Source organism: Pocillopora damicornis, chromosome 7 (genome assembly GCF_964200805.1).
Source record: "Pocillopora damicornis chromosome 7, jaPocDami1.2, whole genome shotgun sequence".
NCBI classification, from domain to species: domain Eukaryota; kingdom Metazoa; phylum Cnidaria; class Anthozoa; order Scleractinia; family Pocilloporidae; genus Pocillopora; species Pocillopora damicornis.
Genome location: NC_142676.1, coordinates 21663356 through 21685440, shown reverse-complemented (window position 1 = coordinate 21685440; position 22085 = coordinate 21663356). Strand labels below are relative to the sequence as shown.

The window sequence follows — 22085 nt, the reverse complement described above, 5'->3', positions numbered from 1 at the left end:
GTGTAGGGATGACTCACTCCAATTTCTTTGTGTACTTCCGCTGGCAGTTACATGCTCTTGTCGTAGTCTCAGATAAATCAACGGACTATTATTATCGCTGCGGCTAGTTCATTGATATTCGTTGATTTTTACATAAAAAGAAGGGAACATGAGTCATCTATAGTGGTTTAGAGTTGTGTAGTATTGCAACAGCAATTGGATGGTGGGAGAGTTCCTCTCCTATAATCATTTTCCAATGTTTTTACTCGGTTTTAGCGTTATAAAGGGCAGGTAGCTAATGGCGGATCTTCTTACACCGGGCGACGTGGTGAGGCAAAGATGGAAAATCGTAAGTAGCGAACGCTTGACTTTTTAAAACTAGTTCCGTCGGGAAATATTTTTTAAAACGTTCAACCTCGTGATATTTACCTTTCTATGTTGTTAATTAAAGTTCCCTTGTTATAACTTTCGACTATTTTTTGTGTCTGTGAGTTTCGATTTGTCTCCCTAATTTCAGTCTCAAGTGTAAACTAAGGAGGCAACCGCGCAGTCATAATCGGAACAGCTGAAATTTTTTTCGCACTAGTGGTTGATATTATTGCTTTTCCCTGGTGTACATAATGGAGGAACGAGGTCGACTCGCCGACATTTAATTCTAGATTCTTGGAACACATAAAGTCGAACTGCTTACAGAAATTTCCGTGATTTCGCAACCTAGCGAATTTCAAGGAAATGCCGGCTCGATTTAGTAATCGAGACTGAAGTGGGACTGCAACACAAATCCATGTTTAAACTCGGCCTTAATCTGCGCTAGTTTACAATCGCCAGTAGTACTTTTAAATAGCTGGCTGCAGGGCGAAATTTTTTAAATACTGAAAGGCAACATTACATACACTAAATGTTTTATTCCAAAACTGTACTTTGGCCAATACTGCTGTGCAGATGTAAATAATTGTGTACATGTCAAGGCTACCTGTCGATAATTCTCCTTTTGTTTGTCATATTATCATTTCTGCATGTTAAATGTGACAATTCGCATTGAACTCTCTTAAGTTTGCATCCTTCGCGAGAGCAGACTTTATTCTGCAGTGAACCTTAAATTAGCTTTGTCAATAACTCATCTTTTGTAAGATTTTGATCGCTAGTTACATAACGAACGTCCGCATAAATTGAGAATGTCATGTTTTAATTACATAGTGCCACAATCGTTTTTATCAAGTGCATCCTTTTCTTTTAACCAACAGGACAAGAAGATCGGTGGCGGCGGATTTGGTAAGTGAAATTACTTCAATTTTAAAGCTGACACTCTGTTTTTACCAGCGCAGTAGTAATTTCGTTATTTAGGATATTTTGTGTGTTATTATATATTTTTATGTCGACACAACCTCTTATTACTGCCATTCTGGTAGACCTTCCACCCAAAACATTTTTTCTTCCGTTACTTAGCTGACAGCTAAATGAAACTCAACAGATAGATCTGCAGTTTATATGGTCTTTTATCTTTAAATAGAGCGACTTTTTGACTAGTGACCCAAAGGTCAAATGGATTTTATATTCAGAAACTCGACATAAAATCACGAGGGCTCAAAATTTTGAAGTTGGACTTGTTTTTTACTGGGTGTAAACAGGAAGTTTAAATAAGTTGAAATTTTATGTTTTGAGGTGAAGATATTGTAGCAGCATGAGGATATTGCATCTGATATAATACTGGTTGTGAGTGTTCAGCAAAGGTTTAATTTTCTCACCATTATCAACAGACAATCAAACATTGTGTATTTGAACCTAATCAAACTCCAGCTTATTTGAACACAGCTTGGTAATTTAAAAGAGCACTCAAGCAGAGACGTTTTATCAACAATTAACAATTATTTACAATACCCACTATTTAGTTCAATTTTGTCTTTGAAATGGGACAATTTGGTGTCATTGAGATATGATTTAAGCACTATGAAAAGTATTGGCTGTCTGATCAAAGGGCTTGAATTACCTAAAATATTTTTGATTACTGGACTCCATCCAGTTTCTGAATTTGGTAGGGTTTGTTGTTTGTCACTGAGGTCGGTTGAATTTGTACCTTAAAACTCAGATTTATTGCAGACGTGTTCATGATTTTGGGGATTTTAGACCGTTGCTTCCCAAATTTTTTTCAAAGATAAATATTTAATCCCATTTTCTTTTTCAGCTTATATAAATATTTACTAATCTTGAAAGAGAAAGCTACAAATCATGGCAATATTCGACATAAATTTCATTTTGTAATCATACTTGTAGTTGAGGCAATATTTTAAATTAAGTCTGTTTACCAAAATTTATTTTTTTAAAAGACTTGCTTCTGCTTTTTATCAAGCATTTATGATGATGAGATTGCATGAGAAAATTGTAGATGAAAAGTTAGTATTGAGTGTTTTTTTTCTAAAAGAAGCATCAGGTCCTCAAGGTAAACTCTAAGAGCTTAGTCAATATAACAGTATTTTGAAATGAGTGTGGTGTAGTTTTTGTTGTTCATGAATGCAGCAACAGAGTTTTGTACAACAGTCTTCCTGTTGCAGCATATCCTTATTCAGACCTTTCCCCCCCCCCCCCAAAAAAAAATTATTATAGCTGAGTTCTGACTACTTCAAGTCGTAACATGCATTTGTTCCATGAGAATTGCTTCAAGAGATCCTGACTTCTAGTATGTTCCTACTTGCATGTTATAATTGGGATGACTTGGCAAACAACTAAATACTGAAAAAGGGATCAATATATATTCACTTCAAAATCAGAAATTAACAACACTTGACATGTTTAGCTTTAATTAATGGTAAACCTGAAGACTAAATGTTGAAAATATTGAAAATGATGAATAGTTATTTGTAATGGTGGATCAATCAGACCTTAACTTGCCCATTTGGACTGAATTACACCTTACTTTGCTATCTTTGTTTTTTACAGCTACATATCCTCTTGAACTCTACTGATATTATAGTCATATGACATCTCTGACTCTCAGAATAAAAGATGTCAGTAGACTCTAACACATGTTATTTTTGACACTTGTCAATACAGATAAAGGCAAAAGTTTAATTTTAAATGAATAATTAACTTGCCCTTACGTAGTCACTTCTCAAGGGCACTAATCACTTCCTACTACGACATGAACATACTTGAAATGTACTATTTTCCTTATTGGATAACTACGTCACTGTGGTTGTTTAGTTTGTTAATACATTGTATATTGGCAAAGATGTTAATTTCTGCCTGTGTCATAAAGTGTTATTTATTACGTGACTTATTAAGTGGCAGAATGATGTTTTTAAAATTTAGACGGAAAGGTAATATCAATGGTTGAGAAGCCAGTTTTGCACAGAAAATATAATCCTGTTAATAACTTTGTGAAAAAATTCTAAGTCAATCAAATTAGTTGTGCCAATTAAAAACTTTAAGAATCACAAATTTGTACATGTGTATTCATGTTTCTTATAAAAAAAATTACCATTTGCAAGGATCATTTTGATATTATTGGCTTATTATGTGATCTCTTTGTTGAGAAGTAAAGTCATTGTCATTGTCATTGTCAGAGTCAAATGAGTTTGTCAGTTGATTGTGAATGGAATATGAAAGACCAGTTTTTCGTTCTTTTAGTAGTGAACTATTTTAGTGTAAAATTCAGAAAAGTATGATTGTGTGTTGAGAAGATTGCTATTGGGTGGCAGTTTCAGGCATTTTTTTTCCCTCTATTGTACTTTATATATTTATTTTATTGATGTACTGGTATTGGTCCCTTGGTTTTTACCCTCAAAATTTTAAATGTCACTTAAGGGAACTTTCTGGAGTTTTGAGTTGACTATACATTGTTACTAGGGGAGAATCATAAATCATCTAAATTTAATTTTGTAACCTTATTTACTTTAGGGGAGATCTACTCTTCCTTGGATTTTGTTTCAAAGGAATCAGTCGCCTTGAAGGTGGAGTCTGTAAACCAGTCCAAACAAGTCCTCAAAATGGAGGTGGCTGTGCTGAAGAAGCTCCAGGGTAAGGGAATGTTTACTATTATATAATTAAATTTTCTTTTTATGCCAACCCTATTCACTCTTGAATCCAAAGTCTTGAAAATTATGCTAATAAAGAGCTAGCTGGTTAACTGTGCTAGTCATTGTGCAGGGTTTTGCTAAGTCATTTGCAGTTATTAACTAAAGATGGGTCCAATAGATTGGCTGTGAAGTACAAAATTTTAATTGTTGCCCATTTATGAAGATCCTTGTGCAAGGGTATATGCTCTTGCCTGACCTTTAAAAGGAAAGTGCTTTGTTGAAGTGTTCATTAAGAAAGGTATGACTGTTTAATTTTACAAAGTTTGTACTTGCAACTCGTTTGACTATGTTTAACTTTATTTAACTTTATTTGCTGTAGGCTGTAGCCACGTTTGCAAGTTTATAAGCTGTGGCAGAAATGAGAATTTCAACTATCTTGTGATGTCACTACAAGGCTCGAACCTTGCTGAGTTACGTCGAAGCCAGCCCAAGGGAGTCTTTTCTCAAAGCACTATGCTGAGACTTGGTTTTCAGATTTTACGGTCTATAAAAGCCATCCATGAAGCTGGATTTTTACATCGAGACATTAAACCTGTATGTATGGACCATTATAATATTATTATTATTTCAGAGAAAACACTTTAACTGGAGATGGTGTACAAGGACATAGGCTTAAAAATTAGTTAAGGTTGGATAAAACTCAGAAAACAATGAGCACCTGAAATATATCTGGAATTTGTTTTGTGTTACAACCAATTACATGAAAGATCGGAGGGCCATGTAGTTATTACAGGCCAGTTTTATCACTTATTTGTTTGTTCTCCCTTACACAAAAATGTTCTAGAAATATTTATGGTATTAAGATTTTTTGAGCTTTATTGTAAAATCAGTGTTTTTTCAGCATTAAAGCATTTGTTTTGTATCATTGACTAAAGAAGGCTAGCTCCGGATCTAAAACATAGTTTGTACAATAGTGGTACAAAATGTGCTTCAGGTCCAAAGCTAGCCTTGCCTAACTTGTTTTACTGGGTTTATTATCCATTACAATCTTGCAACTGTCCAGTTCTATGTTAGTTGATGTGTAGATGAGTTCTTAACCCATTCACTCCCAAGAATTTACACCTGTCTTATCAGTTCTCCACACTGTCTGTTAAGGATCTAAGAGTTTGGTATATGATATTAATTAGTTTATAATCCCTGGGTGATGGATCTCTAACTTCTGATCACCTCTTTGGAAATATGTGGATACTGTAAGGATAAATTATTTTTGGATATTTCAAAGTTTTTCCATGGCATGTTTATCTCTCTACTTGGTAATGGATTGTTTGAGAGGACACTCATATTTCAATCAGACCTCTTATTGACAAGGTTCCTTTTATAGTGCTACTTTAAGCAAAACCAAGATTAAAGTGCAAAATTATATATTTTTTTTGATGAGGTTGTTATATTTTCAGTCTAATTTTGCAATGGGCAATACACCAGACACTTGCCATTCCTGCTTCATGTTGGATTTTGGTCTGGCGCGGCAGTACACCAAAAGTAATGGTGACGTGAGACCAGTAAGTACCAATATCTCCAATAGCTAGCAGCATCAAGGCTGCTAGACAGTACATCTTTAAAATTTCCTTTAAAATTCCTCCCTGGATGGGAAGAAAAGATTTCTGCATCCTTTCAGAAAAAAGAAAAGTTTCACTGAGTGGTTTTCAACAGCAATTTAGAAAACTGTTGTTTTATTTCAGTTAAAACCTACTTGTTATTATAGTATGGAAGGAGAGAATTCTCAAAATTCAGCGAATGAGCTGGTAGGCTTATTATAGAAGAACTTTTTTCAGTTTTTTGTAGTTTGAAGCAACTAGTAGTGTTGCTGGGCTCTCCTGGATGGGATGACAATGTGTCACAGAGGGTGTTACCCCATAGCACTTTCTCAGGCTTCCTGAAAATTTGCTGGTACCCATTGGTACCCATGAGTGATGGGAGGCCCTGTGAGAGTGATGGGTCAAGTCTCTAACAGTGGTGTGGCCAGGGCCTTGAAGTCAGGCTATTTTATCAATGGTTTAGTAAGTTAAGGCCATATTGGGTAAGATGACTTTTTATTGTTTTGTGCTTATTTGTTTTTTTTCCAAGGCAAGGAGCTCTGCAGGGTTTAGAGGGACTGTTCGGTATGCATCTATCAATGCTCATGACAATAAGGTGAGCAAAACATGCCCTTGCATCCATTCTACAGAAGTTTTCCTTTTAATTTCTTTAGAAATCTATGGCAATCAGTCGGGTGTGTTAATGATAAACCTCCCTCCTCAAGCTAGCTGCTTGAAAACTTCCTCATAATCCTGCAATGCAATGCTGTGTCAGGCACAACATTTAAAAAAAATGGATTATGTTATACTCACCTTTTATGTCCAGAAATGCACAAGTAAACGTTGGTGTTAATTTTTTTATCCAGACTCAAAGGCAGTGAGCAAAGAAACGGTTTTGTCATGATATTACTGAAGAAGTGAATGGTCACTTGGTTTTGTCTTGTTGAATTAAAGGTAAAGCGTCTGTTTCTTTGACAGGAAATGGGAAGACAGGATGATTTGTGGTCATTCTTCTACATGATGGCAGAGTTTGCAAATGGACATCTACCATGGAGAAAAATGAAGGATAAGGTACATAACATGTAGATATTTTACACGTTCCTATCCAGACATTGACCTTCACTTTATTGTTTGGACGTCAACATCAAGTCAGGAAACTGCAATGGGATGAACACCGATGTTCTTATCATATGTTAATGTCTTCTGTGATCTGTTACTGAACACACTCACGGCAACATGGAATCTCTTTGTTTTATTAGATAACAAAGCAAAATGTTGTGAATGGTGACATCTCTATGCATCTGTCCTTCAATGTGTGTGTCATTCAGCCAATCATACTAATAATGATGAAAATATTGTACAGGAACAAGTTGGAAAAATGAAGAAAAGTTACGACCATCAGTTGTTTCTGAAGTCGCTTCCTTTGGGCTTTAAACAATTTCTGGATCACATCTACAAGCTGAAGTATGAAGACAAGCCAGATTACAAGGTGAGAGAACAAGCATCAATTTGATATGAATTATGATTCCACAGTTGTCCCCAAATACATGTACTAAGTGTTCTCCTTTCCGGGCGGTGAGCGGTAAAGCTTCCCGCCTGTGTTACTTCTCATTACTGTCTAAATCGCCGGCTAAGTAAATTGTTATAACCTCTCCTTGTTGTTTTTTTTTTATATTTTATTGTGTTTTTCCGTTTTACATTTAAAAAAGAAAAAAAATTACAGCAGTATAAAGTAAATAAAATTGTATAAGGTCAGTAAATAAATAAATAAATAGACAAAAATATTAATACAAGGCTACCCAAGGTAAAGTTATTTCAACTGAGTGATTGTAAAAGTTTTTCCCATTTCATTAAGTGCAAGTTTAGTTTTTTCTTTTCTTTAGCTAGGTATTCTATTCTAAAAATTTTTTTTAAGGTGCACGAGGAAGATAATAAAGCTTGGGGTAATAGATTTCTGTCTGCAGAGAAAGATGGTCTACTTCGCTATTAACATGATGTGATTTAAAAGCATAAAGTGATTATCGACATCAAATAAGCCAAACATAATATTAATTTGATCTGTTAGATCAGGAAGCGTTTCAATACCGCATTCATGTAACCAACTAGAGATTTCTTTCCAGAAAGCTCTAGATTGTTCACAAAAAACAAAAAGATGTTCAACTTCTCCTTGTGATTCTGATACACTTTTAAGTAGACAGGTTATTAGAATATCCGAATTAGGGTACGAAAATTTTAAACCAAGTAATATTTTTTTGATCCTTCAGCAACGCTCTAGGACAGACAAGCCAACCATAAAATCAGTTATAATCAGCTGGGTGGAAAAAAAAGTCTCAGATCTTGTGAGAGCTTTTAAAAACCACAAGTAGTCCTTCCTTTTCGGTGAAGACCGCGGTGCGCCAACCACAATCTTTTTTTTTTTTTTTTTGCTTATTTTTTTTCGGACTTGCGCGTCGGACTTCTCCGAAAAGGAAGGACTGCTCGCACTCTAGGAAGTGCTGGCAGTCAAAATGGATATCCTCTATTTCATTGCCATTCTTCCTTGCAGATGCTCATTTCCATTGTGGAGAAAGCGATCGCTAAGAAGAGTATAAAAGAAAGCGACCCGTTTGACTGGGAGAAAATGCCATGTGATGTTTCACAGGCTACAACAACCACCAGCACTCCTCCCGTGGGGCAAATATACACAACCCCTCCGGATAACAAGCCCGGTCCGCCGAACCATCATGCCTCGGACCGAGTGTCGCCCAGTATGGACATGTTGGAAGATCACAGTGCCGAGCATGGCAATGAAGCGAACAGAAAGGATAACGTTCCGAAGAATGGCAACACTTACTACAAGTTTGGCACAACAGACAGAGGAGTGATACAGAAGATAAGAGAAGTATTGGACGCTGTGGAAAAAGAAAATGGGAATTTCTTGAAGCCCCAGGCTGTTTTTCAAAAGGCGACCAAACAGGTATAAATGTTTTGATGTATGTTAATCTAATGATTTTCGTGTAGTCTTATGAACCATTTCATGCACTCTAAATAGAGTATACTCCACCCACGATCGACTAACATCCCATGGGGGGTGGGGTGGGGTGGGGTAATAATACTTCTAGTCGCTTCATGCACAGAAATTGGGAGAAGTTCTGAGTGGATGGGCCACTTGGCACGAATGCAGACTTAACATACCTGTAACTATAAATTCCAGAATCTGTATCAAACGGAAACCCTTTGTTAAGCCTTTAACCCCTAAGAGTGAATAGCATCTAATCTCTCCTTACAGTATCACACCTGAATCAAACATTAAGGTCATGAGAGTAATGGAAATGATCAACAAGTACAGGAGCTCTTGATTGTTAAGCAAAATCTCCTTGTCAGCACATTAGGAAATGTATAGAAAACAGTATAGAGAATGTGCATGCTGATCTTAGGATGTAAAGGGTTAAGCAGAGGAGCACGAGAGCCCACGAAATTCAATAATTGCAAGAAAATGACCTCATATCCTTTCCCTCGTAGGAGAAATCAGTGAATGGAGAAATAAAACTGGAAACGCCAACACTGATTTCAGCAATCGTTCAAGATGTCCAAATGGCAAAGATTGGTGGCAAAGAAAACCAGCGCATGGTCGATGAACCAGACTATAAGGAGATCGAAATTATACCTGTTCCTCAAGTCAGAATGAACGATCAGCAAAATAGGACACTGGAGGTGAATGATCCCGGTGATTCAGGAAAACCAACGACGGAGACGAATGTGGCTGTGGAAGTAGGTGGAATGGACTTGGATAAAGTCGAAGATATCAATTCTCCAAATCTGCCACAGAGGAAAACAGGGGTGGCTTCGTTAGAAACTGAATTCAAAAGGGAACAAACTTCCCCTACGATGCCAATATCCCAAGACTCCCCCTCTGTTGGGATTCAGGTGCCGGGTACTTCTCTATCTGTCATTAGAGAACTGTCATTGCCAGACTCCAAACCAGCTGAAGTTGATGAAAGCGGAGTTGAGGCGAAACCGGAACTTATCGAGGAAATGGAGGAAAGGCGATTTGCGTCTCTGTGGTCCCCTGGGGTGGTCGAGGACCAGCCAGTTGTATACATGCCCCCACCGGTGGTAGAAACAGAATGTGTGGAGGAATTGGAGGAGCTGGCTAATGTAGGCAGGAAGGAGAGACAAGTAGGGAGCAGTCATCATTTGTCATCCCATCACCATCACCATGACGACATGAAGAAGCACTTGCGAGAGTTACCGCTGGACTCTGAGCCCGTCAGACATAGCAGTGACGACAAGAAAACTCATGACGAGGTTAGCAGTCATAAACTGGATCATAGGTCTGCGGGAGATTCTCATGAAGGACCCTCCAGAAATTTGTTCCGCGTGCCGTCCATACTTGAGCAAATGGTCGAGGAGGAGCCGGCGGAAGTTGCAGAGAACAGAGGTCTGTTCCGTGTTCCCTCTGTTTTAGAGCAGATGATGGACGAACCACCCGTCGAGCCGGCAGACAACGTTCCTCCCTCCCCTGGCGTGGACGAATACAGACTTGATTCGGCGGAATTCGTGTCAGACAAGCACGACGGGTCTTCTCATTCGCACCACGCTCTTCACATGCCGGGATCAGCCATGGCTGCCGTCACTACTTGCAGGGATTTGCACTTCAGAGACAGCGAAGTTGGGTTTATTTTGGGAGACACCGAAGTTGCTCCCGCAGCAGATTGCAATTCATCATTTTCACACGCTTCAGAGGGCGAGAATTCTAACGAAGAAAATGGCACAGAGTTTCCCTTGGATGAAGAAGATAAGGCAGATCGCAATGATTCGCGACCCTCGCAAGAAGATAAAGGTGAAAGTAACGACAGACGTATTGTTTCCTTATCAAATGGAGGTAACGAGGATTCGGTTGTTTCAAACGAGAAACATGTCATTGAAACGTTAGTAGGAACGAAAGAAACAACATATGAGAAAAATGACGAGGCAATGATAAATGAAATTCCACTGATTTCGGAGGAGTTAAGCAAACAAGATAAGAATGTACTCTTCTTTATTGGCGATCACAACGAAGATACGCCTGAGTATAGTGAACCACTGTACTCCGGAGAAGAAAACCTTGATAATAATTTCTTCTCTGAAGGCCAGCCAGAAAAGCCTGCCGAGAACTTGAACAATGCCAAAGAGAGTTTAAACGAGGCTAACATAGGTCGCGAAGAAGGCGAACAGTCACTTGATGTTGCCGAGCCTAAAATACCTACTTTAAATGAACTCTTTAACAACGATGAAGAGGAACTAGACTTTGCGGACGACGTGGTCGACGATTACTGGGCACTAGAAGAACCTAGTGATAACCCGGACACACGGGACCATGGTGACTTGGAGACGAGTGAAGATTCTCATCAGGGTGACGAGTTGCTCAGACCCAAGCCTCCTCCAGGACGGTCAGAACGAGGTTGTATTTCAGCCAGGTAAGGTTAGATAAGTTACTTTTGCCATGTCGTGATACATGTAAGGATTTCATAGCTACGCTGTGAAAGGAGTTCAAGGTCAGCTGGAAGGATCTTCTTGTTAGAAAGAAAGAAATTCCGAAAGTCCTGTGATGGAGTAGAAGAGTGAGTTCAAAGCAAAGAAAAGACAGACAAAGTACATGTGTACCGCCATTGTCAAGTTCAACATTAAACTTACCCCCTTCCTCAAAGTTTCAGAGTACAAAATCTAATCCGTCTCCCTTCTCTGTCGTAATCTACTTCCACCCACAACCCCAGCCTGATATTCTTTGACCGAAGTCTTAGTTATGCGATTTTTCTACTTTTCTCTTTCTCCCCCCCCCCCCCCCCCCTTCGGACCCGTTGTTTTTTGACAGACATCTTAGACATGCAAATTTTCTACCTCTACTTCGCAACTTGCAAAATAACCGCGCGAGTCATGCGTTTCACCTTTTGACCCCTAAGAGTAACTAACATCTAATTTCTCTTTACAATATCACCCCTGAATCAAACATTAAGGTCATGAGAACAAAGGAAATGATCACAAACTAAGAAGCTCTTGATTGTTCAACAAATTCTCCTGTCTAGCACTTTAGGAAATGTATAGGGAATAGTAGGGAGAATATGCATACTGATGTTAAGGTGTAAAGGATTAAACCATCGAATAAAGTGTTTTTTTTTTCTTAATGTTTTCAGACTGCGACGGTACAAGCCAACCAAATCACGCCTGGATTTCATCCGCCCACTGGTTGCCATTAGCGACAAGCCAGAGTTTATTTGAGCGGCAGTAAGAGAAATTAAATACAAATTTAATAAATATAGTTTTAAATTATTAACTCAAAAAGCTGCTAGTATTAGTTATAGTGCCTCAGTTGTTTTACGAATACAGAAGCTACAAAGTACGCTCCGCTGATCAGCAAAAATAATATGGCTTTTTCCAGTTTGGCGTAAATCTTCTTTCTTAGGACAACTTTGTTGGTAGATTTTTTCCATAGCTTGCTAAGCTGTTAACTCGTTTTCCCTCGCTAGTATTCTCTGTAGAACTACGAATACAAAGCCATCCCTTCAAAAAAATATGGAATACCCAATTATGATAATTTCGCGGTTTAGGTATTTCAACAGTTTTTAACTCTTTGAAATGCCCAAATTTCAGGGATGTTATTTGAAGCGTTTTACGCATCTCATGGGCCAGATAATGCCTCACGGATTTTGTTTCTGGTCGTATTGAAAGAAAAATTAACACTCAAAGACAAATCTTTTTAGCCTGGGTAAGCTTCTTAATGTGACAAGCAGATAGGATTAATAAAAGGTAATATTTTAGATTCGCCCGTTTGATGCCAGCTATTAATTTATGAAATTTTCCTTAAATGTTTTTTGCCATTCAACACGGAAGTTAGTGGTAATTATTTCACATTTTAATATTTATATCGTAGACTATTTAATTCTTAGAAAATCTTATTTGTTTACCCATGGCTCAGAAATTTGTGTGTGGAACGTTCTCAACGCTGCATTATGCACGTTCCCCATCATCAAGTTTTTGTAGACTGGAGTCCTCGAGGGACGAGAGGTAAAAGCGATTGTGTGGTGCAGTAGTTCTCGCCAAATTAGTCGCTGAAGAGACTGAGAACGAATCTGAAACTTCCGTAGAGAAATTTAGCTGACATTTTTATGTTTTTCGTTTTAGTACAGCGGAATACTAGAATACGTTAGTTTGGTTGTATCCCAATTTTCGTGTCATCAAATTTTCACTAATCGAAGGAGAAACGCTCTGAAATTTTAACTCTCAATTGTATTATTTTAAAAAAATTGTTAGAAAACCTAGCAATCGTGAACTGTCGAAAATTCTAGATTAGCTTCAATTGGGTTGGGAAGGGGAGGGTTGGTCTATGCGCGTCAAGAGGGCACGTTACTATTTGATATCAAATGAGAATGTTATTTTATAGCGCTAACTTAAACAACTAATTTAATGCACCTTATCATTGTACATAGATTTAACAAAGTTGTATTTTGCTTAATAAATTCACACTAAAACATTTTTATGGGTATCTTGTAATTATTTATTACTTTATGGATGTGGTCCTAAATAAATAAGCCATGATTCATTGCCGTTTTTACTGAACCACATCTGTGGTCACCCTTCGAGTAAAATCCCTATTATTCTTTTACTACAATTCGGGCAGAGGAAGGAATTTTTCCTACGAATAATGTAGGGGGGATGTGCATAAATTAACTCTAGTCAGCTAATGACGACCTTGAAATCTAAAAGTTCATGCGCTCAGCCGTTTCTGTTATGTACAATATCACAGAGTGGAATCATTTACAAAGTTTATCCACTTTTCACAGCGCAGCAAAATCCTCCTTGAGTTGATTTAGGACATCTTTACTGTCGCTGTGATCCGGATAGCCTTCTAAGGAATTAGTTATGGAGCTGTGACTGCTCTGTAAGTCTCCAATCTACAAAATTACACAAAATAAATTGAGAAAAAAAGCAAACAAACAAAGCGTTCAATACTGAGAGGCACGAGACTGTGGGGTTGCTTCAGGATGAGTGATAAAGAAAAATCGGAAGTAGCACCGTCTGTTTTCATCTACGAAAAAATGAAAGAATTTGCTGACTGGCTACTATTTTTAACATTCTTTGCCCCAAAAATAAACTCTCAGTTCCATCATTAACCAGTAGTCTCGTACCCAGACCTTCCACGGCCAAGGAATCGGGAGATCCTACATTTCAGTGACACGGTAGACGCAAGATCTGGGTACGAGATTAGCCGACCAGCTGAGGGTAATTTCGGACCCTGTTTGTTGGCCACTGAACGCAAGCTTGTGTTAAGTTGAAAACAGTCGCACTCTCTTTGCAGTTAATCAACACCGAAAAAAGAATGAAATGACAAACCTTAAGTGACAGCAGTCCATGATTGTAGTGGGGCTCATACATATGAGGAGCGAGAGACGCCGCCGCCTGAAGGAACGCGCGGGCCTGGAAAAGAACATTAAATCAGGTTTCACATTCGAAAATGCAACAGTTGTCAAGTTTATCGAACAAGGAGTTACGAAACACAATGATGGCCTCAGCAATTAAATCAAATTCCCCTAGATAATTTACTGCTACCTATTCATTACTTTGTGGAGAGGCACGGGGGGGGGGGGGGAAGGGGAGGGGGGAGAGGAGAGGAGACGGGAAGAGGGGTGTGTTTAAGTGTCTTGCCCGAGGAAAAATTCGACAAAGGCTCGACCTAAGACCTCTTAATGAGGAGTCCAACCTGCTAAACATATGGACACCGTGACTTCTACGGAAAATAATTTTTAACGAACAGTGAAAAGTTTTACCTGTTCTGTGTGACCCTTTCGCATTTCAAGTACCCCCAGATTATTGTAGGCTTCGGCGTGATCGTTGTTCGATGCCAGAGCGAGCCTGAAACATTGGTAGGCAAGCTGAATGTCACCAATACCCTGAAACCAAAAAGCACAGTTCGATAATATTTACACTGAAACAAAAAGATGCCCTAAAAAATAAAGATCTCATGCCCCACCGCGAACGGGCCCTAACATAATATTTTTTCTGCGATGATTTTCGATAAAGGCACGCGCGGGTCATATGACAAAAATCCTTCATTCTTCACATTGTATAATTTTAATATAAAAAGCGAATCTTTACCACAGCGACGTGACCGATGTTGTACCAAACATCCGCCATGTTTTCATCCGAGGCCAGAGCCAATGCTCTTTCGAAACAGTTCAATGTCATGTCATATTGTTGAGCGAAAAAACAGCACAGGCCAAGATTTGTGAACAGTTCTGCATTGTATACTCCCATCTGGAGAAGACGGCTGTGAAAGGAAAAAGTCAGCTGTATTAGCATACTAGTCTGCTGTGGCAGTAATTTTAAGAGGTAGTCGTTCCCAAGACTCCTGCACCTTTAAATGGGCACAAAATTCAAAGCTTTCCCCAAACTCTTTTACCAAATCACCCTCTGGGGGAAACGGTGTGACAATATTTGGCTAAGAATGAGTAGGGGTAAAACTACGTGATCTGTGCAGAAAAGCGATTGTCCGCTAAGAAGGTCAGTTCCCTAAAAAATTTCTCGCACATAACGAAGCACTTGTTGCAGCTAACAAAAGCTATTTCCTTCCCACCATTCCGGTATTCATTCCGGCGTTTTCACCGGTTACCTATTTCTGAAGCGCCGGTTACTTTAAAAAGACAAAACAGTGAAATACCTTCTTGATCTGAGATATATGTTAATCTCTGCTTTATTTTCGAAGATACCCAAAGATCTTGATTAAAACTTAAAAGAAAACACTGAATAAAAGTAAGTGGTATAGTCACTGGAAAAATAGATTCTCTTGCCCTTTGCTTCTAACTGGCTGTTTTTTTTGTTTTGCTTTGTTTTGTTTCGTTTTTTTTTTTTTTTTTGGGGGGGGGGGTGTTGTTTGTTTATTTGTTTGGTTGCTTTTTTTTTTTTAAGGTTGGCTTCTAAAATATCTCTGAAAAACACTACCGCACTTACCGATAAAACCTGAGCGCTATTTCCGGCTGATCGGTGTAAAAATGATGCGTTGCAATGCAAGCGATAGCCTCCACATGTGTGTTGTCATAATGAAGAACATCTTTATACAGCTTGACTGCGTTCGTCATGTCATTTAACTCCTGAGGATACATCAAAGAAAAGCAATAAAGGTCTGCTACAGTTCTTAGTCTGCTATGAATGACATTTTTTCCTATCAATTCAATACATATAAGTCACACTGCCGGAAGACAAAGGGAGGCCATTAATCGGCCCCCTTCCTTAAATTAAGATTTTCTCCTATAAAGATTAATCCGTGTTTTGAGAAAACTCAGGTGAAATAGAAAAATTGATGACACTTTTAATGGTGCTCTGCAATCTCTCACGCAAATCTTTTACGACGAATTCCCCCGTTAAAAATTAATTCCCATATTCTCGGTGGTGAAGTTACACTAGGGGTTACCTTCAGTTAGCGTCATGTACGCAAATCTTAACGGTGACGCCCAGAAAAACATAAATTTAAAAGACAATCTGCTAAAACTGTTCTCTAGACTTTTGCGAAAGCATTTTTGAAGTGTCAGTTCACCTCAGGAAAGGTCCCAGACCTCTCTCTTGACATGTTTTATAAAGGACCGAGGAAAACGGAAAAATTTTAAAAAAAGACGCATACAAGACCACTGTTCTGCTCACTAAATATTTCTTTGTTAGATCGTGGCCGTCGCTGTCTTGTCATGTGGGAGGTCCCCTTTATAAAAGTCAGACGGACACATCACAGAAACTTGTCCTTGTAATTGGGAACAAGTATTCTTAGTAACACGTTCTGGCAAAGTTAATAATCTGAGATATATTTCCTTACCTCGTGGATACGGGCTATTCCTGTTAGAAGAGTAGTCTCTCCAGGAAATTTCTCTAAGGCCTGCAGAATGGATGGAATTAGAACCAATAGGGGAAAGTATGTCAGAATGTTGTAACAGAGCGCTTTTAGATTTGTGACGTTAAAAAAATACCGAATTAACCGGGAAAAACGTGGGTAACCAAGTCGGTATAAGCACGCTAATGATTGGTTGCGGGGGTGAAAGTTCTTCACCGATCACTGAGAGCACAGCGAAGCAAAACTATTGACACCAAAGAGAAAATTGATCTCAGGATGGACAGACACAACTCAGCACTATGACAGGGGTGGAGAGAGTGAGGGGAGACATAACACGCAAAGACAAACCTTTTTGTATACTTCAACAGCAGTCATTGGTTGGTCGAGCCTCCTATACACTTTACAAAGATACAGATAAGTATCCACAACGTCTTGATCACGTAGCGCAGATTTAAGCTGCCTCTCGGCATCACGATACATACCAAGTCTGGAAAACAGAAAGCAAAAAACTCCGTTTCGAATCTAACTGGTCAAGAAAGTGGGGCAAATTTTCTGGAACAATCACATAGCGAAACAAAGAACAACCAAAGCAATTCCACACACACCAGATTTCTTCCAACACTCAATTGAAAATTGCTCTCTTAAACATGAGTAACTGTACCTGTAATAACTTTTTGCAAGTTGGACTTTCCACCACCAGTCTTTAAACTGACACTCTTCAGTTGCTTTGGCCGCAAGCTCTAATGCCTGAAAGAACAGGTAAATCACAGTCTTGGAAGAGGCACATGTCTTAACTCGGGAACATACTATGACCTTTCGTTCCAGCGAACTTTGCTCAAGGTAGAGCAAACCTCGCTCTAACGAAGGGCTAACGCTCGAAACGTCAGCTTAGAGCTCTTCACGGTGGCCAATTTACGTTATCAACTCAGTTGATAATGCTTAATTATTTACTAGAGTTTTGCTCAAGATACTTTTAAAAGTGCCAGTAATTTGGTTACCACTGAACACGATGAGAGAACCATAAGGAACAGTCCCTGATTCTGAAAAATTTACTTTCAATATGATTACGGCTTCTGGTATTTTTAGCAACAGTTGACATATACACACGGGAGACATTATCTTACAATTATAATCTAGTGCTTTTCTTATTTTCATATTTTTATTTTTTTCCTTCATTACTTACATTTCGCACATCATTTTCATGGTGGAAAATGTATTCAAACAAAACCTGAAAAATTAAAAAACCAAAAGATTAGCAGAATTGCTCCTCAAATGTGTCAAAATTCCTTCATTATTGAAGATATTTTACACCAGAATCCTTTTTTTCCTGTTATTTAATAATTTTCTTTTAAGTAATATGTTGATGTGTGCACCATACCTTTGCAAGATTTTGCCTCTGTGCATATTTAGACAAGTTGAGTTTTGCAATGTTTATAAATGGTCCATCAGGTTGTGACAGCATGGAAGCCTGAAAAAAAATAATAAAGAAAAAGTTTCCATGAGGGTTCTGTTCTTGTGGAATTCACTCCATAAGAACTGTTTCACTTAAGGTTAGGATCTTCTGCATGCAAAAATGAAATTAAAACAGCAAAATAATTTAAAAAGAGAGAGAATTGCGAATCAAGTAAATGTATTTTGTATATTTGTATATCATGCATGGATACCTTGTTAACTAACATTTCAAAAAGCTGTCTGGATAGTAAAAAGTGTAACAAGTTCAAAAATAAGGCATTCAGACCTTAAAAAAAAACCAAATTTCAACTATTTTAATCCACATACAAGATACTTACAGTACCAAGACGAACATGTCTGCCAGATGCACTTGTCACTGGTCTAAGAATTTGAATGACAGATTATTGGTTTAGCTGCTTCATATGTTTAAACATTTAAAAGTAGCACTATATTTTGCCCTCAACTATCATTTTTATCAATTCTCTCACATTTTTCTCAAGATAAGGGGTTACAAAAGCTATTCCATTTTTATTTACACATTCTTGTTTTCTGTCTCTTGATGTACATGTATCTCTGGAAGGGTATAACTAAGTTAGACACTCTTAAACAAACACTTAGGAAATTTCACAGAAGAAAATGGGATGAGAATTGACCAAGACAGAATTTCTCACAACAATATCAAATAGACAGGAGATGCAAATAAAGAAAAATATCAATTTGGAGGTTGTTACAGACATGTAGTTGATCTTAGACCAAATTCTCCAAACTAACATTATAAGAATTGTATGGAAGACAGTAAGGAGAATTAGTATTGAGATCTTGGGAGTGAAAAGCTTAAGAACTATGTTTCACAAAGACTAAAATATTTTGCAGGAAAAAAAACGGAATTTGCTTAACTCTATAGAGACATGGAGCTTTAGTTTTTGCAAGAATTGCTCAGTTTACAGCCAAATAAACACTAACAGTACAACTCATGGGATAAAAATTTCAGCAATATTCCTACGCGGCATGCACAAACTTTCAAGTTGCACAACTCAAACAAAAACCAATCTTTTGATGAACTTTCTTCAAATGTAAATTATGTAACTTTTGTCCAATACATAGAATACTACACCTTGCTGTTTGAGCAGTACGTGGAGTTCTGATGGCTTGTTCCATGGTTCCTGGTCTTCCACTTTGTGTTCCAGGTCTGACAAATCCACTAACTGGACGTCCTGATTGGGACATGGGTCTAGAATACAAGCATAGTGTAGCTTTGAAGTAATTATTCCATTTGTTATGATGACATATACAAAAGTGCAAAGCGAATGAGAAAAAAAAATCAGCTGCTAGTCAATTCCTGATAAAAAAAGGGTACCATGTTGCTGCTTTGTATTACCTGACTCCAGGAGTAGGGGCCCCATGCCCTGTGCTTGTTCCTGGTTTCTTCAGTGAAGTTCCAGGTCCTGATGGTTATTGAACCAAAGAAAACATGTTCACCCTTTATACCCTGACATCACTGAGCTGGTAACCACCAGAGTTCTGCTGGCTAGTTGATAATATATTGCTGGTTACTCTGGTCAAAATAATTAACTTCTGGCCATTAATGACCATTTCACAGTCACCTACTTTTCCCAAATCTGATGCCAACTTTAAAACATTTTGAAACCCCTGCATCAGTGAGTATATTCTCTATACTGTTCCCTGAACATTTCCTAGGGTGCAGACAAGGAGAATTTGTTTAATAATCAAGAGCTCCTTTAGTGGATGATCATTTCCATTATCCTTATGCCATTAATGTTTGATTAAGGGGTTACATTGTAAGAAGAAATTAAAGGCTAGTCTCTTTTAGGGCTCAAAGTCTCAGCTAAAGCAAGACCAAAAGCAGAAGACATGGAGTCCTGGCAGAGTTACAGTGATGTTTGCATCCATCTAAATGAAATTTGGTTGTCTTATTTTTCTGTACATATCTTTGCTATGAGGTTTGTTGCTAATAGGGGTTTACTCTGTAGGCCTGTACAAAGCTTGTAACAAATTTCAAAACTTATGATGTCAATCTTTCCTGTGAAACATCACATCAGGGAAAAAATACTTGACTACCTCTAGAAAATATTGTTTTGTTGATCATTATCAGATAACCAGAAAACACATTGCAAGTTTGAATTTTTTTGTAGAATTTTGATCTACACTGCATTTCTTTCATTTTAATAAATATAATTTTACATTAACATTCTTGGTCACCAACTTAATTTGAAGCTATCATGTCCTCTGTGTGGTGATCAATACTCACGGAAAGTAATAGGTCAGTCAGAGATTTTTACAGATTTTCCCTTGAAAGGTTCTCTCAAACTTCTTATGAATATCATGTGTCTGGATTTTGTGAATATTTCTGACTGCTGGGTAAGTTTTTCAATAAACCAAGTCAGAAATGTTTTCTAGGTGTCGAAAACCTAGCAATTTTACGGTACGCACACTAAAATATCAAGGTAAGTTTTGAAATCACTCAACACTTCTAATAAAATGTCTAATAATCTTAACAAGCTTGAAAGAAAATTTCAGGGGAACTTCTGTAAAAATTTTTGCCGCCAGATATGGAGTATTTTTAAAAACCTGTCCGGCTGCCAGACATGTAGACACAGCAGATGCAAAAAACTTTCAAACAAAACAACTCTGTTCAAACAACGGATCCATCTGCATTCTGGTCAACGCCATCCTTCGAAATAAAAAGCCTCAAATATAGAGAACCAATTAAAATTGCGAGTTTTCTTGTTTGGGAAAGCAAAAATATTAGTAAATATGTTATACTAACGAGGTAACTGAGCCACAGCGTTGTCATCCATCAACATTTCCGCGATTCCTTCCTCGTCAACATCCACCTCATCCACGTAAACTTGCTCCGTGAGTGCTCGCGTTTTTAAACACCAGGAAGCCTAATTGACGAAAAAAAATTATTAAGCTCAGTGCAAGCTTGTGCTATAGTTCTAACTTTTGTTTAGCCCAAAAATTCATTTAGAATTAGTGGCGGAAATTAAAGGTACTTTTGATACCATTTCTGCCGAAAAAAAATACCTGGTCATAAGGATTTTTCTTCAGCAACTCTGTACAAACTTCTGAGCATTCCTCGAATTTTCTTCGACGATAAAAACTCATCGCTAGAAACAACGGATCCATCTGCATCCCAGTGGACGCCATCTTTGATAGTTTGTCTGTCGATTTGCATCGCTGGCTCAGTTTTCTTGTTGTCATGACAGCGTATGCTCTTTCCCGCGAAATTTTAAAAGGGCTCTCTAGAATCCCGAATTATCGCCCAACTCAGCGCCCATCCCTGTCACCCACGCAAAGCAATCGGCGGAAATTAGACAGTAGACTAAATATTAATTACTTTTATAAATACTTTCGTTCATGTCTGAAATAAAGCAATGACTCCCGCAGGCATATTTGCTCTCGGATGCCTCGATCGATCAGCTGGTTAAGAGGCAATGGAAAAACCGGCGAAGTCAGAAGCCCCGTGATAGGCTCCCGACAAAGTGGTATTTCACTGTAAAGCTATCTTCATTAGAGATGGAAGCATATGAACGAAGATCTCATATCTAATGAAATGACCGGATGACTGTTACTTTCTGGAAACTTTTGCGCCTGTTTAAATATCAACAGATTTTTCTCGGCAACGATTTTACATTCCGAGAACGGGCAGTGATGCGTTGCTAATTAATTAAAGGATGTAGGGGTCACATTGGTGGAGGATAAAGGCCAAACCAAAAACGCCTCTTGCGACATCATATGCTCATTAAACAGAGGAAACGTGTCTTTTCATCATTCACTTCAAAAGAAGGGATGAAACCACCTTTTTACAAAGATGAATCGTACTTGATGTTTACTTTGATCTATATTGACAACAATCTTGCTTTAAAAAGCCTCCCCGCCAGATCCTCAACAATGTATCTATATACGCTTCAGCGTCTCTGGGAAGCTCTTCACATTTACGTACAATGCTTATCTGTGTTTAGTGTCTAATTTTTTTCCCTAAAAAATAACAAACGGATGCAAGAAGGGCCAATAGCGACGCAAATTGTGATAATTGTTGGCCAACTAGACAGATATGCTTGGGCAAATATTTGAGAGAGAGAGAGCATAAATTATGTATCTTAGTCACTATTATCAAGTTAACAATCAATATAGATCACTCTGATACTGAAAATATCCTTCGCGGGGGAATAGTTAAAAGATCTAGAATCTTTTTTACAGGGTTTAAATCTT

General features: G+C 38.0%; 2 protein-coding genes across 4 annotated transcripts; one reads left to right on the top strand and one right to left on the bottom strand.

Moving 5' to 3' along the window:
• Window positions 1-42: 42 nt before the first annotated feature.
• LOC113682329 (uncharacterized) lies at window positions 43-13057 on the top strand. The gene is made up of 11 exons (XM_089211335.1): window positions 43-328; window positions 1224-1251; window positions 3874-3993; window positions 4372-4586; window positions 5447-5551; window positions 6117-6182; window positions 6545-6637; window positions 6930-7055; window positions 8112-8522; window positions 9068-11004; window positions 11719-13057. The coding sequence occupies exons 1-11, from the start codon at window positions 278-280 to the stop codon at window positions 11801-11803; spliced, it is 3237 nt and encodes a 1078-aa protein (XP_089067461.1). The 5' UTR covers window positions 43-277; the 3' UTR covers window positions 11804-13057.
• LOC113682330 (tetratricopeptide repeat protein 8) lies at window positions 13009-21054 on the bottom strand. Of its 3 annotated transcripts, XM_089211353.1 has the most exons (16): window positions 20898-21036; window positions 20638-20758; window positions 20439-20541; window positions 19228-19294; window positions 18964-19080; window positions 18188-18230; window positions 17776-17865; window positions 17581-17625; window positions 17059-17144; window positions 16746-16884; window positions 16383-16442; window positions 15530-15669; window positions 14678-14849; window positions 14350-14472; window positions 13916-13999; window positions 13009-13476 (listed from the first exon to the last, which is right to left on the bottom strand). In XM_089211353.1, exons 3-16 carry the CDS (start codon window positions 20455-20457, stop codon window positions 13360-13362), a joined length of 1302 nt encoding a protein of 433 aa, XP_089067479.1. In that variant the 5' UTR covers window positions 20458-20541; window positions 20638-20758; window positions 20898-21036; the 3' UTR covers window positions 13009-13359. The 3 variants fall into 3 exon arrangements, with proteins under 3 accessions (XP_089067479.1, XP_027055295.1, XP_027055294.1); XM_027199493.2 differs by lacking the exon at window positions 20439-20541 and having other exon boundaries at window positions 13056-13476; window positions 20898-21054; XM_027199494.2 differs by lacking the exons at window positions 20638-20758; window positions 20898-21036 and having other exon boundaries at window positions 20439-20577.
• Window positions 21055-22085: the final 1031 nt, after the last annotated feature.

Excerpts from the sequence above, each read along its gene's own strand:
- LOC113682329 (XM_089211335.1), top strand. The coding sequence starts at position 278 with ATGGCGGATCTTCTTACACCGGGCGACGTGGTGAGGCAAAGATGGAAA. Across the intron at positions 8,523-9,067 it reads TTCAAAAGGCGACCAAACAG|GAGAAATCAGTGAATGGAGA; the intron begins GTATAAATGTTT and ends TTTCCCTCGTAG. Across the intron at positions 11,005-11,718 it reads CGAGGTTGTATTTCAGCCAG|ACTGCGACGGTACAAGCCAA; the intron begins GTAAGGTTAGAT and ends TAATGTTTTCAG.
- LOC113682330 (XM_027199493.2), bottom strand. The coding sequence starts at position 21,020 with ATGGCGTCCACTGGGATGCAGATGGATCCGTTGTTTCTAGCGATGAGT. Across the intron at positions 19,295-20,637 it reads CGCTGTGGCTCAGTTACCTC|GACCTGGAACTTCACTGAAG; the intron begins GTTAGTATAACA and ends AATAACCATCAG. Across the intron at positions 14,000-14,349 it reads GAAAGGGTCACACAGAACAG|GCCCGCGCGTTCCTTCAGGC; the intron begins GTAAAACTTTTC and ends GTTCTTTTCCAG.